General features: G+C 46.9%; 1 protein-coding gene across 1 annotated transcript in view; it reads left to right on the top strand.

Moving 5' to 3' along the window:
- LOC121271164 (complement C3-like) overlaps nt 1-16,787 on the top strand; it is a 167,518-nt gene that overhangs the window by 106,392 nt on the left and 44,339 nt on the right. Inside the window, exons 30-33 of the mRNA XM_041176924.1 lie at nt 8,547-8,622; nt 12,714-12,873; nt 14,937-15,032; nt 15,955-16,105. Of these exons, the coding sequence (XP_041032858.1) occupies nt 8,547-8,622; nt 12,714-12,873; nt 14,937-15,032; nt 15,955-16,105 (483 nt within the window). The remainder of the gene's footprint in view (nt 1-8,546; nt 8,623-12,713; nt 12,874-14,936; nt 15,033-15,954; nt 16,106-16,787) is intronic.

The following is a 16,787-nucleotide window of genomic DNA, read 5'->3' as shown; positions in this document are numbered from 1 at the left end:
GTGTGAGCGTGGAGGTAGGTGTGAGCGTGGAGGAAGGTGTGAGCGTGGATGTAGATGTGAGCGTGGAGGTAGGTGTGAGCGTGGAGGAAGGTGTGAGCGTGGAGGTAGGAGTGAGCGTGGAGGTAGGTGTGAGCGTGGAGGAAGGTGTGAGCGTGGAGGCAGGAGTGAGCGTGGAGGTAGGAGTGAGCGTGGAGGAAGGTGTGAGCGTGGAGGTAGGTGTGAGCGTGGAGGTAGGTGTGAGTGTGGAGGTAGGAGTAAGCGTGGAGGTAGGAGTGAGCATGGAGGAAAGTGTGAGCGTGGAGGTAGGAGTAAGCGTGGTGGAGGTAGGCGTGAGCATGGAGGAAGGTGTGAGCGTGGAGGTAGGAGTGAGCGTGGAGGAAGGTGTGAGCGTGGAGGTAGGAGTGAGCGTGGAGGAAGGTGTGAGCGTGGAGGTAGGTGTGAGCGTGGAGGTAGGTGTGAGCGTGGAGGTAGGAGTAAGCGTGGAGGTAGGAGTGAGCATGGAGGAAAGTGTGAGCGTGGACGTAGGAGTAAGCGTGGTGGAGGTAGGCGTGAGCATGGAGGAAGGTGTGAGCGTGGAGGTAGGTGTGAGCGTGGAGGAAGGTGTGAGCGTGGATGTAGGTGTGAGCGTGGAGGTAGGTGTGAGCGTGGAGGAAGGTGTGAGCGTGGAGGTAGGAGTGAGCGTGGAGGTAGGTGTGAGCGTGGAGGAAGGTGTGAGCGTGGAGGCAGGAGTGAGCGTGGAGGTAGGAGTGAGCGTGGAGGAAGGTGTGAGCGTGGAGGTAGGTGTGAGCGTGGAGGTAGGTGTGAGCGTGGAGGTAGGAGTAAGCGTGGAGGTAGGAGTGAGCATGGAGGAAAGTGTGAGCGTGGAGGTAGGAGTAAGCGTGGTGGAGGTAGGCGTGAGCATGGAGTAAGGTGTGAGCGTGGAGGTAGGTGTGAGCGTGGAGGAAGGTGTGAGCGTGGATGTAGGTGTGAGCGTGGAGGTAGGTGTGAGCGTGGAGGAAGGTGTGAGCGTGGAGGTAGGTTTAAGCATGGAGGTAGGTGTGAGCGTGGAGGTAGGTGTGAGCATGGAGGTAGGAGTAAGTGTGGAGGTAGGTGTGAGCGTGGAGGTAGGTGTGAGCGTGGAGGAAGGTGTAAGCGTGGAGGAAGGTATGAGCGTGGAGGTAGGAGTGAGCGTGGAGGAAGGAGTGAGCGTGGAGGTAGGTGTGAGCGTGGAGGTAGGATTAAGTGTGGAGGAAGGAGTAAGCGTGGAGGAAGGAGTGAGCATGGAGGTAGGAGTAAGCATGGAGGTAGGAGTGGAGGTAGGTGTGAGCGTGGAGTTAGGAGTAAGCGTGGAGGTAGGAGTGAGCGTGGAGGTAGGAGTAAGCGTGGAGGAAGGTGTGAGCGTGGAGGAAGGTTTGAGCGTGGAGGTAGGTGTGAGCGTGGAGGTAGGAGTGAGTGTGGAAATAGGAGTGAGCGTGGAGGAAGGAGTGAGCGTGGAGGTAGGAGTGAGCGTGGAGGAAGGTGTGAGCGTGGAGGTAGGAGTGAGCGTGGAGGAAGGTGTGAGCATGGAGGTAGGAGTGAGCGTGGAGGTAGGAGTGAGCGTGGAGGTAGGAGTGAGCATGGAGGAAGGTGTGAGCATGGAGGTAGGAGTAAGCGTGGAGGAAGGTGTGAGCATGGAGGTAGGAGTAAGCGTGGAGGTAGGATTAAACGTGGAGGTAGGAGTGAGCGTGGAGGTAGGAGTAAGCGTTGAGGTAGGAGTAAGCGTGGAGGTAGGAGTGAGCGTGGAGGTAGGAGTAAGTGTGGATGAAGATGTAAACGTGGAGGAAGGTGTGAGCGTGGAGGTATAAGTGAGCGTGGAGGTAGGAGTAAACGTGGAGGTAGGAGTGAGCTTGGAGGAAGGTGTGAGCGTGGAGGTAGGAGTAAGCGTGGAGGAAGGTGTAAACGTGGAAGAAGGTGTGAGCATGGAGGTAGGAGTGAGCATGGAGGTAGGAGTGAGCGTGTAGGTAGGAGTAAGCGTGGAGGTAGGAGTGATAAGGAAGGAAGGTGTGAGCGTGGAGGTAGGAGTGAGCGTGGAGGTAGGAGTGAGCGTAGAGGTAGGAGTGATCGTGGAGGAAGGTGTGAGCGTGGAGGTAGGAGTGAGCGTGGAGGTAGGAGTAAGCGTGGAGGAAGGTGTAAACGTGGAAGAAGGTGTGAGCGTGGAGGTAGGAGTGAGCATGGAGGTAGGAGTGAGCGTGGAGGTAGGAGTAAGCGTGGAGGAAGGTGTAAGAGTGTGAGTTTGGAGGGGGGAAGGTGTCTGGAGGGAAGAGAGAATTTGGAGGTGGGTAGGTATCCAGCGGGAGGATGGTGTCCAGATGGGGGAATGTGTCCAGTGGGAGGAGAGAGTAAGGGTGGAGGTTGGAGTAAGGGGTGGGGGGGCAACAGGTGAACATGCGAGGGAGGGGTCAGTGGAGTCAGTGCCTCCTGGGGAGTGAACTGTGGATGGGCGTAATAGGAGGTATAGTGAGAATGAGAGGGGGCAGAGGGAACCGGTATGGCGGGAAAGTGAGGGTGCGTCAGTAGTGGTTGAAGGGAAGCGAGGATGATTAGTGGGGACTCAGATGTAGATATGGACCCTGGGGATGGGAAGGAGGAGGTTAGAGAGGTCAGTGTGGATGGGGGTGGGATTGTCAGGAAGGAAGGGAACGTGCATGTTGACATTGACCTCCTGGAAACACAAGTATTTGGGTTGGTAGGTGATGGTGGGTAGGTGGAAGGCGATGCCAGTGGGATTGACAGTGATGGGGGAAAGAACATGGGTGACTAGGGGAGGGGAAAGGATGGGAGAGCTGACGGTAAACTTGACAATAACCATTTCTCAGATATTGAAAGTGAGCGGAGCCTTGTGTTGAATGGGCACAGGCGCTGCACGGCAGTGCAGTCAGTGGGTGGGTGGAGTTGCCGGTCAGCTTAGATGGACAGCTGAAAGAACCCCTGCAGGCAGCATTGACATTGCTCCAGACAGTGAGATGAGTGTGAGGGTTGAAAGCTCCACGTGCATGGGAGAATGATTGCATGAGGCCCTGAAAGGCCCAGCCCTCCCCCCACCCCCTTCCACCCACACCCACACCCACACCCACACACACACATACACACACACACTGGAGAAGTATCACTCATGGTCTGGCTGTGTACAGTTGAACTACCCGTCGGGGGGCATGCAGTGAGAGGATTTACGAAACCTGTCAATGAAGCTGAAAGACAACTTTACACATTATTCAGTGAAAGTGAATATATTTTCAGAAAGTTTCAAAATGTGTTCATCCGTGCAATCACTCATGATCAGAATTTCTTAACTTTTCTAGGCCTACCATGTAGGTGCTGCCCTGACATCTGCAGCAGGGATGGAGACAGCCTGTGCAATGATTGGCCCTGTTGCTTCTGATGACTTCAGCCTGCATTCTCTGGAGAGCCGAGGCATTGAGGGCCCTGGCTTGCTTTAGCTCTCCTCTGATCCTCTGGCCAGCTGCTCTCTCTGCGGTGACAGAGGATGAAGTTGAAGGAGGCCACAGGCAAAAGGGACTCAAAGGGACTGGACAGCCTCTGAAATTCTTGTTTGGATGACCCAGGGGTGTCTGGCTGCCGCTTCTCCTTGCTTTGAGTGCCTGAGGGCCCCGGCCTGACTCCTTGAGGGGAAGGAGCACCTGGAGGGAGGTCGAGGTGCCCATTTCCCACTCGCATTGTCACTGCTGGAGCTCACATGTGGCTACCGCGATGGAGTGCAGACCTGTGCACATCTCCGCGTTCTGCTGAACCACGGTCTCCATGGTGTCCACCATTCTTCCCATGGAGACCTCCATGCGCACACATGTGGGCACTACTTCATCAGAGAGCAGGCGGACTTACTCCTCCGACTCGTGTGCAACCCTGTTGAGGGCTTCCAACAGCTCTCTATGATGTTCCCCCCGCCTTCTGCTGACTCTCCATGATGAGTTGGAAGGCCGAATCCAGAGGCTCCTCATCTGACTTGAACCTCACAGATATCTCTTCCCCAGCAGTCCTCTGAGTGCCGGAGACCTCGGCTGAACCTGCCTCCTCCTGCTGCAAATACGTGTCCGTGCAGTGACCACCAGATTGTGAACCCGAGGCTGCTTTATGTCTACGTCTCAGCGAGGTGTGTGTCTCTGCACTGGTGCAGGGTGTGGGTGAGCGCTGTGATGGGCCTTCAATTAGGGTGTCATCAGATCCCTCCTCCGAGGTGCCTTTGGGGCTTGAGTCGAGAACCTGGCTCATGGATCCTCTCGGCTGCTGCCTGTGAAAGCAAGGAGAGATAATTAGTTTATGACTGTGGGACAGGGTAACTCACTCACAACATGGTTGTCTGATGGATGTTGCACAGCTGGATCCTCACTTGGTTGAGCACCTCTGACCTCACTATCAGCACAGGAATGATCCAGATTTTTGCCGGCCAGCTGGATGACTATTTTCAAAGCCTGTGAGGACCTTGATGTTGGGCATTCCTCCGCCAGTCTGTGACCTTTCCTTTTTATTGTGTGCCAGCTTGCCCTGAATGAATACAGATGGAGAGAGTTCAAGCAGGACGCATGCCAGTCCAGATGAGAAGAATGCCTGGCGTGTGTGGGTGGTGAGTGGACAGGATGAGGGCATGTTTTACAGGACAGAAGAAGGTGTGTGAAAAGTGATGTTCCTTGAACTGGCAGTGAGTGAGATCCTGGTGGATGTATGATGGGTTTGAGAGTGTGTGAGTTGAGTGTGATGAGAAAAGTGACTCACCCTGGTGGAACGGAGGAGATCATTCATCCTCGTTTGGCACTGGGTGGCTGGCCTCTTTTGCAAAGCGTTGGTGCTGACCACCGCTGCCACCATCTCCCATACTGGATTGGCAACCTTGCTTGCTGGTCTGTGCCCAGAGACGGGGTAGAGGACTTCACTGTGGCCCTCCACTGCATCCAGTAGGCACACATGTGAAGCGTTGCTAAATTTGGGGGCAGCATGTTTCTTCCCTTTAGCAGCCATGACTTTCCAGCAGCTTCTGATCCCTTAGACAGTGCTAGCCTGTGCAGGCGCACCTTTTAAATATGGCATCTGGATTACTGAAGGCCTGAGGTGATGGTGAGGCAGACGAATCAGAGACCATCCCACCAGCAATCCAGTGTGTTTCCTGGGAGTGCTTTATAAATGAGGCAGGACGTGCCAGAGAGAGGACGATACGCCAGAAAAACCTGCTATTGTGGCCGGCGGGTAAAATGTCTTTTTTCCCGCCCACTAGCTCACTTAGTGGAAATCTGGGACAATTCCACCAAAAGGTCAGAGCAGAACAGGTTAATACACTGCTTTAATTGGAAGGTCCGATTGCGGATGACATTATTGCAAGACAGTGAATCAGTGAATCATCTGTTAAATTTGAAGAAGCACTAAAATCTTATGATGCTTATTTCAATCTATGAAGCAACAAAATACTAAAAAGATCTAAATTTGACAAGCGGGTCCAGCAACCATATGAGCCTGTCGATTCATTCATTAATGGTCTGTATAGGATGGCAGAAGGTTGCAAATATGGAGACTTGAAATCTGAGCTCATCAGAGTCAAATTAGTGATATGAGTAGTGGACAACACATTCTCTAACCTCATGCAAGCAAAGGAAGATCTAACCCTGGAAAAGACAATCTAGATAGCTAGAAAATTAGAACTCCATGAGCAGCACAGTACCATTTTAAGGGGAGAAAATAAACCACGGTGCAAAGGTCAACCCATAGTTCAGTTAGTTAAGCAACAAGGAGACACTCTAAACATTCTCCTCCCAACACCAAATACACTGTGGCAGCATTGTGTTCCATCCTCAAGATGCACACCACCACTCATCAAGGCTCCTTAGTTAGCACCTTCAAAACCCGCAACATTTATCACATGGAAGGACAAGGGCAGTAGATGCTTGGAAACACCACCACCAGCAAGGACCCGTCCAAGCTATACACCACTTTGACGCGGGACTGCATCCCTATTCCTTCAATGTCACTGGCTCAAAGTCCGGAACTTCATTCCAAGGAGCATTGTGAGTGCATCTGCAATACATACAATGGTTCAAGATGGCCACCACTTCTCAAGGGCATTTAGGGATAGTCAATAAATGCTGACCTATCCATCATTGTCCAAATCCTATGGTTGACATGGTCAGTAGTGGACATCTCACGGAGCACCCCTGCCTGGCTTTGCAGCTGTCGCACTGGCAAGGTCATGCATTTGTATGTTTTCCCAGTTATTGTATGTGCCACTAAACAAGTATAGACCAAGTAATCAATCGTTTAATCTATATAGTATATTTACAGAAAATGAAAAAAGTATACTCAATAATGTGAGATATAACACCACATATGAGCCCATCTGTGATCGAAACACTGTGGCGCTTTTGAGCTCAAACATGCCTCTGTGATGCCTTGGAAGAGTTGGAACAGACTGCTCACCTCTCTGTTTCTAAGGCATTGAGAAGCTTTGTGGCCAGCTTCTTCTTACAGGTACTCCTTGGGGACCTACCTGAGTCTGCAATTCGGCAGAGGCAGCCATGGGCCGCTGGAGCAGATACTACAGATGAGGGCTCTGGTAGAGGGGCCAAGAAAGAGTGCGCAGAACTCATTCTCCCATGCAACCTCCTCAGCCCTCTGTTGGCTTTCTGAAGGGTTGGATGGTGTTGGGCTGTTGGGGTGCAGCAGTCATCCATTCCAGTTTCCATTGTGCCACCAGTGAAAATGCCCTGTTATGGGTACACAGCTCGTGTATTCCATGCAGGACAGCGCTCAGACTCTGAATGGACTGCACCAGGCTACTGAGTGAATCTTGTACTCTTTGCAGGAATTCACACTGTTCTTGCATCCATTGGGAGTGATGCTGTATGTGACACTCCATGAGATAGGCCAGTCTCTCATTCTTGGAGCTCATGCAGCTAACCCCCCGAGACAGGATAGAGCTCTTCTATGGAAGACTCCTAATAGGCCATTTCTTACAGCAAGTATAAACAGTTGGCCAACATTGAAAACTTTTTTTCATATGGCAATGAATTGAAGTCTCTGTCCATGCAATCTTATGATCCCTTCACAACTCCTTTCCTATCACTGAGTAACTTCCAAGGTGACCCTTCATATAGGGCCTGAGTCATGAAAAGCCCACCTCCTAAATTGACCCTGCCTCTGAAGCGTTTCTGGGGTTGACTGGCCCAACTTCAGCCAGCACCTGCCTCCCAGCAATGAAGATCGTGTCTCTGGAGCCATTTTTCCCGGGGTGGGTGTGCGAAGCCAGGAGTTTTCCCGAATCTGTGAGGATGAAAATTCAGTCCGTTATTCCTGCCGATTAGTCACACAGTGCAAAGTATGTATAAGGAGAAAAAAGATAATATCTCAGGGAGAAAATTCAGGGTGAGATTTTGGAGATGGTAGCCAACAAGGATTTTAGAGGGGATACAAGATGGAATAAGCTGAGGTGCTAGGAGGTGTTGTAGAAACAGTGGAACAGATCGAGGGTGGTACAATGATACGGCCACGTTGCCACCATGTTAGTTTGAATGGCGCAGATGATGGAAAGCATAGCCAGGCAAGTAGGCTTCAGTAATGGGGAATATGCCTCATGAACCAACTTCTATCAAAGGCACAATGTCAATGCAATCTCACATGAAACAGCGATGGCAACAGCCTTGCATGTGAATACATGTAGCTGATGGGAGGAAATGCATTGTGGGCACCTGTCGATCTACTGACAGAGCCCTCAGGCAGCACAGCTGGATGGCAATGTTTGGCAAGGTTATTCTCAGTGAGTGCATTGGACACAAGTTTACCAAAATAGGGCATTGGGAATTGTTTTTTATACGAAGGCATCAATGGTGTTTCGTAGAATCTTATGGGGATTGCGAAGAGGGGTACAGAGAGTAGGCCTTTGCTTGTGCAATGTGAGCTTTAGATGGGGATAGTTGAAGGAAATTAAGAAGATAAAGTAGCGTTGTTATGGTTGGATCGGGATTGGAGAGCAGAGTGGGTGAAAATGTTGAAAGGTGACACTACTGGGTAGCAGGAGAGAAGGATCTTAGAAGTGTAAAGAGGAAAAAAGAACGAGATGATATGGGCTTTGGCAGGGAACACCAGCAGAATGCACATGAGAATTGACATAGAGGGAATTCAGGTTACAAAGGCATAGCAGAGGAGAGACATGTCCTTGTCGTAACCTGACAACAGGGAGATAAGAACATACAATTCCAAAGTTGCAGTCCGAAGCTCTGTGATTGGATGAAATCGACTCATATGGAGTGAACTCGGAGCATCAAAATATGCAAGTTTGAAGATTGTGTGAAGAGGAAATGGATCTAGGAACCATTCAATGATCTTGATCCTGCTCTTCTTTTCTCTGTTTGGGATTGGCTTTGATTGTCAGTATTTTCTACAGGCTTTCAGTGTTCAGATTTTTTTTCTATTTTCTCTGATTCTATATTCTGCGACTGGATTACTGTTTTTCCCAGTTTTTTGTGATTTTTGTTTCAGATTTCCAGCGTTTAGATTTTTGCTTTTTTAAATTTTATTTGTTATCCATTCAGGCTATGCTCAGCAATTGGGATATCGAAAAGAGGATGGCTCTTTTGCAGCATTCATAAGTCGAACTTCTAGCTCATGGTATGTTATAATTGAATTAAATGTTTTCTTTCTTCTTTCTCCTTCTGGTAACCAAGGCTTGTAGAGCCTTGCCAGGGAGACATTATAAAATTATTGGAATTTATTGTAAAATAGTGGTATCTGTGCCTATATATGTCTATGTGTGTGTTAATTGGATTAAAGGCAGCTGGTCCGAAGGCTTTGATGTATTAGAAGATAAGCTTGGTTTGAAATATTAAGTAGGTAAACATGGGGGAGTTTAGAATGTAAGGTGTAAAAGGGTATTTGCACTTTTAAATACACTAGACTAGATTGTTTTCAAAAGAGAGTGAAATATTACACCTAGCCAGGGGAAGTTAAGAAACAGTGTGTTTATTTTTCCCAAAGATTACTGGTAAACTTGGTACTATGAGAGATTTTTATTATTTGAAAGGTAAAGCCCAAAGGCATAGTGAAACAATGGGAATTTGCATTCAAAGGGGAAAATATAAAGTAGCAAAGGCTGAGTGTAAGGGAAGGCATTTTAAGAACTAAGAAGTGTGAAAGGCCTTCAGCATCTATGCCTCAAGCTGCTATCTAGAATGAACTGAAGTTACAAAAACTCACTTTGAATTGGATTGTTCAGGGTACCATGTTTTTTTGCCTGGGTCTTTTAAAACCTATGTGTCTTAGTTACCTTAATGAAAGTGTAACTGGGAGTTAGATTAATCAGGGGATTTAGAAGTTATTATAGTAGTAATTTATAAACATATGTATGTGCTTAAAAATCATTTTTCTTGTTAATAAATGTTTAATCTAATTTTGTAAAAACCTATAAGACTCGGTGGTCTTATTACTACTGAATTCAAAGCCCGCATCTTGAAACATACAAATTGCAAAATTAGTTGTGGTAGTCGTCTCAAGCTTCCCTCTGGGATTTGAAAAACTCAGCATTTACCATCAGCTCTGCCACAACAATCTTGCTTCTGTGAAATGTCTTGGGATTTAAAAAAGAATCATTCACTGGTTATGGGCTTCGCTGGCTGGACCATCATTTATTGTCCATCCCTAGTTGCCCTTGAGAAAGCGGTAGTGAGTTGCCTTCTTGAACTGCTGCAGTCCATGTGGTGTAGGTACATCCGCCGTTAGGGAGGGAGTTTCAGGATTTTGATCCAGTGACAGTGAAGGAGCGGCAATGTATTTCTAAGTCAGGATGGCAAGTGACTTGGAGGGGAACTTCCAGGTGTAGTGTTCCCATCTATCTGTAGTCCTTGTCCTTCTAAATGGAAGTGCTTGTGGGTTTGGAAGGTGCTGTCCAAGGAGCCTTGGTGAATTGCTGCAGTGCATCTTGCAGATGGTACACATTGCTGCTGTTGTGTGTCAGCGGTGGAGGGACTGAAGGTTTGTGGATGTGGTTCCAATCAAGTGGGCTTCTTTGTCCTGGACAGTGTAAAGCTTCTTGAGTGTTGTGGGAGCTGCCCTCATCCAGGCAAGTGGAGATTATTCCATAACACTCCTGACTTGTGCCTTGTAGATGGTGGACTGGCTTTGGGGAGTGGGGAGGTGAGTCACTCGTCACAGGATTCCTAGCTTCTGACCTGCTCTGGTAGCCATAACATTTATGGTTCAGTTTCTGGTCAATGGTGAACCCCAGGATGTTGATATGGGGGATTCAATGATGATAATGCCATTGAACGTCCAGGGGTGATGGTTAGATTCTGTCTTGCTGGAGATGGTCACTGCTTGGCACTTGTGTGGTGCAAATGTTACTTGCCACTTGGATATTGTCCAGCTCTTGCTGCATTTGGACATGGACTGTTTCAGTATCTGAGGAGTTAAGAATCATGCTGAACATTGTGCAATCATCAACGAACATCCGCACTTCTGACCTTATGATGGAAGGAAGGTCACCGGTGAAGCAGCTGAAGATAGTTGGGCTGAAGACACTAGCTTGAGGAACTCCTGCAGTGATGCCCTGGAACTAAGATGATTGACTTTCAATAACCACATCCATCTTCCTTTGTGCTAGGTATGACTCCAACCAGTGGGGAGTTTTCCCGCTGATTCCTATTGACTCCAGTTTTGTTAGGGCTCCTTGATGCCACATTCAGCCAAATGTTGCCTTGATGTTAAGGGCAATCTCTTTCACCTCACCTCGGGAGTTCAGCTCTTTTATCCATTTTTGAACCAAAGCTGCAATGAGGTCAGGAGTTGAGTGGCTGTAGCGGAACCCAAACTGGGCATCAGAGAGCAAGTTATTGCTAAGCAAGTACTGCTTAATAGCATTATTGATGACCCCTTCCATTACTTTACTGATGATCGAGAGTAGACTGATGGGGTAATTGGATGAGTTGGATTTGTCTTGCTGTTTGCGTACAGGATATACCTGGGTAATTTTCCACATAGCCAGGTAGATGCCAGTGCTGCAGCTGCATTGGAACAGATTGGCTATGGGCACAGCAAGTTCTGGAGCATAAGTCGTCAGCACTATTGCTGGAACCTTGATATTCAGTAGCCTTATCATCACTGAATCCCCCACTATTCACATCTGGGCAGAAACTGAACTGGACTAGCCATATAAACACTGGCTGCAAGAGAGGTCAGAGGCCAGGAATCGTCAGACAAGTAACTCACCTCCAGACTCCCCAAAACCTGTCCACTGTCCACAAGGCGCAAGTCAGGAGTGTGATGGAATACTCCCCACTTGCCTGGATGAGTGCAGCTCCCACAACACTCAAGAAGCTTGACACCTTCCAGGACAAAGCAGCCCACTTGATTGGCACCATATCCACAAGCATCCACTCCCTCCATCACCAACACACAATAGCAGCAGTCTGTACTATCTACAAGATGCATTGCAGCAATTCACCAAGGCTCTTTCGAATGCACCTTTCAAACCCACAAGCACTACCATCTAGAAGGAAAAGGGCAGCAGAGAAAATGGGAACATTACCACCTAGAAGGTCCCCCCAAGTCACTTACCATCCTGACTTGGAAATATTTTGCTGTTCCTTTACTGTCACTAGGTCAAGGTCCTGGAACCCCCTTCCTAACAGCACTGTGGGTGTACCTACACCACATGGACTGCAGCAGTTCAAGAATACAGCTCACCACCACCTTCTCAAGGGCATCTAGGGATGGGCAATATATGCTGGCCCAGCCAGTGAAGCCCATGTCTTGTAATGAATAAAAAAAAATTATCAGGGCCCGTAGCCTTTGCACTATCCAGTGCCTTCATCCGTTTCTTAATATCAAGTGGAGTGAATCGAACTGGCTGAAGACTGGCATCTCTGATGCTGGAGATCTCCAGAAGAGGTAGTGATGGATCATCCACTCAGCACTTCTGGCTAAAGATTGTTGCAAATGCTCCAGCCTTATCTTTTGCACTGATGTATTGGGCTCCCCCATCATTGAGGATGGGGATATTTGTGTAAACTCCTTCTCCAGCAAGTTGCTTAATTGTCCACCACCATTCACAACTGGATGTGGCAGGACTGCAGAGCTTAGATCTGATCCGTTGGTTGTGGGATCGCTTAGCTCTGTCTATCACTTGTTTTACTAAGTTAAAAGTGCCATACAAATACAAGTTGTTATGTTCCTGCTTCTGTCTTTCAGCCAATGAGACTGGTATCAAAAATTTAATTATGCACTATTAGGACTATAGGATACACAAAATCCATTGCACTGTCCCATGCAATATGGAGGAGGATTCTCTTTTGAGACAGTTCTTTCTGCTAAGAACCAACAACAGCTTGTTTTTTCTCAGACCTTTAATGAAATGAAATCTCCCAAGGTGCTTCACAGGAGTGATTACCAAATAAAACCTGATACCAAGTAACATAAGGAGATATTAGGACAGGTGACCCAAAGCTTGGTCAAAGAGGTAGGTTATACGGAGCATCTTAAAGGAGAGTGAGGAAGAGAGGTGAGGGGTTTAGGGAGAGAGTTCCATAACCATTCAATTTGTGCCAAAATATGATTTCCATAAAAAAACTGATTTAGATCAAGTTATATTTATTTAGCATTCAACATCTGTGTACATTGAATCATTAATTACTGCGGTGTTGAAAATGTTCTGTTTTCTTGCACAATTTAAAAAAAAAGAGTTTACAATGCATTTCTTTCCCTTGTAGGCTGACTGCTTATGTGGTGAAAGTGTTTGCAATGTCATATAATTTGGGCATGATTGAACCAAAAATTCTCTGTGGTGCTGCAAAGTGGCTGATATTAAATAAACAGCAACCTGATGGTCGCTTCAAAGAAGATGGTCCTGTAGTTCATGGAGAGATGATTGTACGCAAAATGTTTCTTTTTACTCAGTTTTATTTGAGATGGTTGTATTGAAGAAACGAAACAATTGAATCATAGAGTGATACAGAATAGAATGAGGACATTGTGGAAATATCCAGTTAGTCTCAGCCCCCTGCTCTTCCCCAAATTTTTCCCCTTTAAGTGTTCCTCCAATTCTCTTTAGGTACTATTTAATCTACTTCGACCACTCCTTCACGTAGTGTATTCCAGATCACAACTTGCTACATTTTAAAATGTCCTCATTGTGATTTTTCTTAATCAGGGTCCTCTCTGATTCTCCCACTGGAAAATCTGCAAGATTTTGAACATCTTTATCAAAGTTTCCCTTTAACCTTCTCCTTTATCCTTTCCCGTTTCCTAAAATACTTCCAGGGCCTGATCTCGCTTTAACTCCTAGAGCCTGCTTTCATGCTTCTGTCTTTTGCCCTCCAGCATTGGTGACTGTTCTTTCAAATGTTGTGTCATTGTCCTCTTGGACCAAGATGCCTAAATCCTCCTGCTTTCAAAGCCCTTTGCATAGTATTCCTCTTCCAACTCCAAATTTCATCTACATCTTCCTTCACTCTTCCTTGGTGTCCCTTCTATGTCTCTCTACATAACAAAACATTCTACAATATGTTTTAAATATATAGGGACTCTATATAAAACTCACATTGTTGGGAAACTTGTTATTTTCAACATTTTAAAGGCTTGTTCAAAATCCAACAAGATAGGTAAATGTCAAGTGTATAATTTTCCTGTTAACGTTTTTTGTTTCAAAATGTTTGATATGCAAAATTCACATCTAAGTTGGATTTACACTGCATTCCTGATGTTCCACATTTGTTAGATTGTTCCCTCAGATGAGTTTTTAATTATGATCTTAATTATAGGATATTTTTGCCCCAATGTTCCCTTAGGGATTTTTCAGGCCTTCGATTTGTTTTTGTAAATCTTTGCCAAACAAGGAACTCCAGAAATGAAATTAGCAATTTAACTACTCCCTCAGGGAACATGCCTTAAGGGTATGCTGGTAACCATGGACTTCCATTGGATTGGTCCATAATTATGTTTGACAAAGTACTGCAGTGGTTTGCCATCTGCAGTATGGCTGACCAGGAAACTCTCCTGCTCTTACCACCTGCCATCAGGCAGCTAATCGACCTATGTGCCCATGTAATGAAAGCACCTTCCATGGCCGTCAAATCCTGAAGTGAACCTGAGCATCTGGCCCAGAGGTAGAGATGCTACCATTGCACCACAAGCCCTTCTGCAGCAGTTTAACTATTCCTTTTACTTGCTTTAAGTTATAGGGCAGAATTTTCTGCCTGTCAGGTAGGCGGGCCTGACCCAATCTCCGATGGGTGGAGAGCCGATCCCCACCAGAGAAGCAGGCCGCACCGCCGTTTTACGCCAATTAAGGCCTGTCCAGCATGACGCCTGATGGGAAGTGCTATGCACTTCATGTACGGGCGGGAGGGATTCCCTAAAAGCGGGAGTGCACTCTTTCGCGCATGCGCACGAAAGAGCACACATCTCCCTGAGGCTAAGTGCAGCCTCAGGGGAGATCGCTTCCACTTTGAACAAAATTAAAAATAGGAGAAAAAAAAATTCCCTAACGTATCCCCCTCATGTGATAAAGCACTACATGAGATGGGACATGCTCATAATTTACAGATTAATTTTATTAAAATTTTTAACACCCTGCCTGAAACCTCATTCCGCCTGCAGATGAGGTTTCATGTTTTCTCTATTTGATGCTGGGGCTCCTGGCCTGCCCGCCAATGGGCAGGTCCTTTAATCATTTAAATGATCCTGTCAATGGCCTCAATTGGCCGTTGACAGGTCGGCGGGGGCACAGCTGATTTTGCTGTGGGCCCGCCTCCCTGAAAATTTAAATGGGGCGGGATGACATCAGGGGTTCTGCCTGGCATCATCCCGTGTCATTTTACGTGTCGGCGAGTGGGCCTCGCCCTCTGCTTGCCGACAGCAAAATTCTGCCCATAATGTGAGAAAGTACCTGAATGAAATGTTTTATCCTTTTTTTGTATGCTGGTTTCCTTTAGGGAGGAGTCCATGGATCAGAAAGTGACACCTCACTGACTGCATTTGTACTCATCGCAATGCTTGAGGCTAAATCTATTTGTTCAATTTACATAGAGGTAAGGAAGTCCCATTTATTAGAGTAAGGTAATACATCAAAGCTACAATGTACTATTTTGGTTCAGATGATTTTCTTGAAGTTCTCTCCAATATTCTCCTATCTCATCTGAAAGTTCTGACTCCTGCTAGGTTCCACTGCTATCAATCAGCAGAGGGGACCTTGCCTATTTGGCAATTATTCAACATGTAAACTTGGAAGTAATTGCTAGCAGGCTACCTGACCAGAGGAACCATTGCCAAACCTGATCCTGTATGTTGCCCTTTTTACTCAGGTCCCAGAGGTCCTGATTCCCTTGTGCAACATTACCACCCTGCCTGTTGAACAACTTTGTGAGCAAAAATCTTTGTGCTGAAGGGTATAGGGATGGATGCTCATGGCTAGTGCATGGCAGATGTTGGAGGTTGAAAGAGAGATTAGAGGCAAGGCACGGGGAGGATAGAGTGTAGGGAGGATGGAGTGGGGGAGAAATAGCAGTGGCTGGAAGTGGGTGGGGCAGTAAGGAGTTCAGAGATTGGAGGGGTGATCCGAAAAAGGAGTGGGATTGGTGGCTGTGGATAGATCTTAGGACGGAGGTGGAACTGGAAGCTGGCTCATTGGTAGTGATCAGGGTGCAAAGAACAGCAGCCCCTGTTCATTAAATTTGGGGTCAGAAGGGGCACTCCTGTAATACCTGGTGATGGCAGGCTGTTTAGCATAAATGGTTTGTACATTGTTTTCTTTAAATGTTCCACTGCAAAAAAATGTTATGTCCTGTCAGCTTCATTTTATTGAGCACAGAGAAACAGCAAAATGGATAGAACTGATGTTACATATTTAAAAAATAGTGCTACTGCGAATGCTTGCTCAATACACCAGTTGGTAACACTTGATGGGATGCCATTCTAAAATCTCTTTATTTAATTATGATTTATTAATTTCAGAGCATTGAAGGCAGTATCAGAAAAGCAGGAGACTACCTGGAAAATCACATTGGTAATCTAAAGAGAACATATGCTGTGGCAATAACAACGTATGCCCTATCACTAATGCAAATAAACAAACTGGACATCCTGATGAGATTTGCTTCACCAGGTAAACGCGCATTTTCTCTCAGTCTTCAGAACCTTCCTGCTGATATTCTGTCCGTTTCTGCACATCTAGGGAATATCAAAGTAAGTGAAATAGTTACGGTTAATAAAAACTAAGGCTGAGATAGGTCGCCTTGAACCCTGAAGTCAGAGCTTAAGCTGGTTTGAAAATTCTGAACTCACTGCCCCCCTGAAACAATGACCATTTCTCGTTATCTAATTAATAATTAAACATTAAGGGGATGAAGTTGTTGAAGTTACCAGTGTGAAAAGGGGCTTATTACAAATTAGCAGCCTTTTTTACATCATGCCTAGTGTCTGTTCCATTGACTCAGAGCCGATTGGCAGTGAGCATTTTTGGCACTACTTCTGAAGACCAGTTTCAGCCCCTTCTGCTTCATGTTCATGCAGCATTGTTTGCAGGGCATCCAGTAGAGGACACCCAATGAAAGGTGATTCTTTAGTCAGTACCTAGACCTCCACCCATCAGATGAGCTCAGACTGGGAGGCAGTAGCAGAGAGACATGAGCTGAGGACAAAGTGGCAAGTCTCTTTAGAGCCTCGCCAGGATGTCAGTAGCCAATAGCCTCAGTCTTTTTGCTGTTGCAGGCATAAGAGACCTGCACTTGTGTATAGCCTCCCTGATGACGGTTGGGAGAAGGTGGAGGGGCAAGCCTTTGTTGGGC

This window comes from Carcharodon carcharias, chromosome 30 (assembly GCF_017639515.1).
Source record: "Carcharodon carcharias isolate sCarCar2 chromosome 30, sCarCar2.pri, whole genome shotgun sequence".
Taxonomy (NCBI): domain Eukaryota; kingdom Metazoa; phylum Chordata; class Chondrichthyes; order Lamniformes; family Lamnidae; genus Carcharodon; species Carcharodon carcharias.
This window is presented reverse-complemented; position numbering and strand designations above follow the sequence as displayed.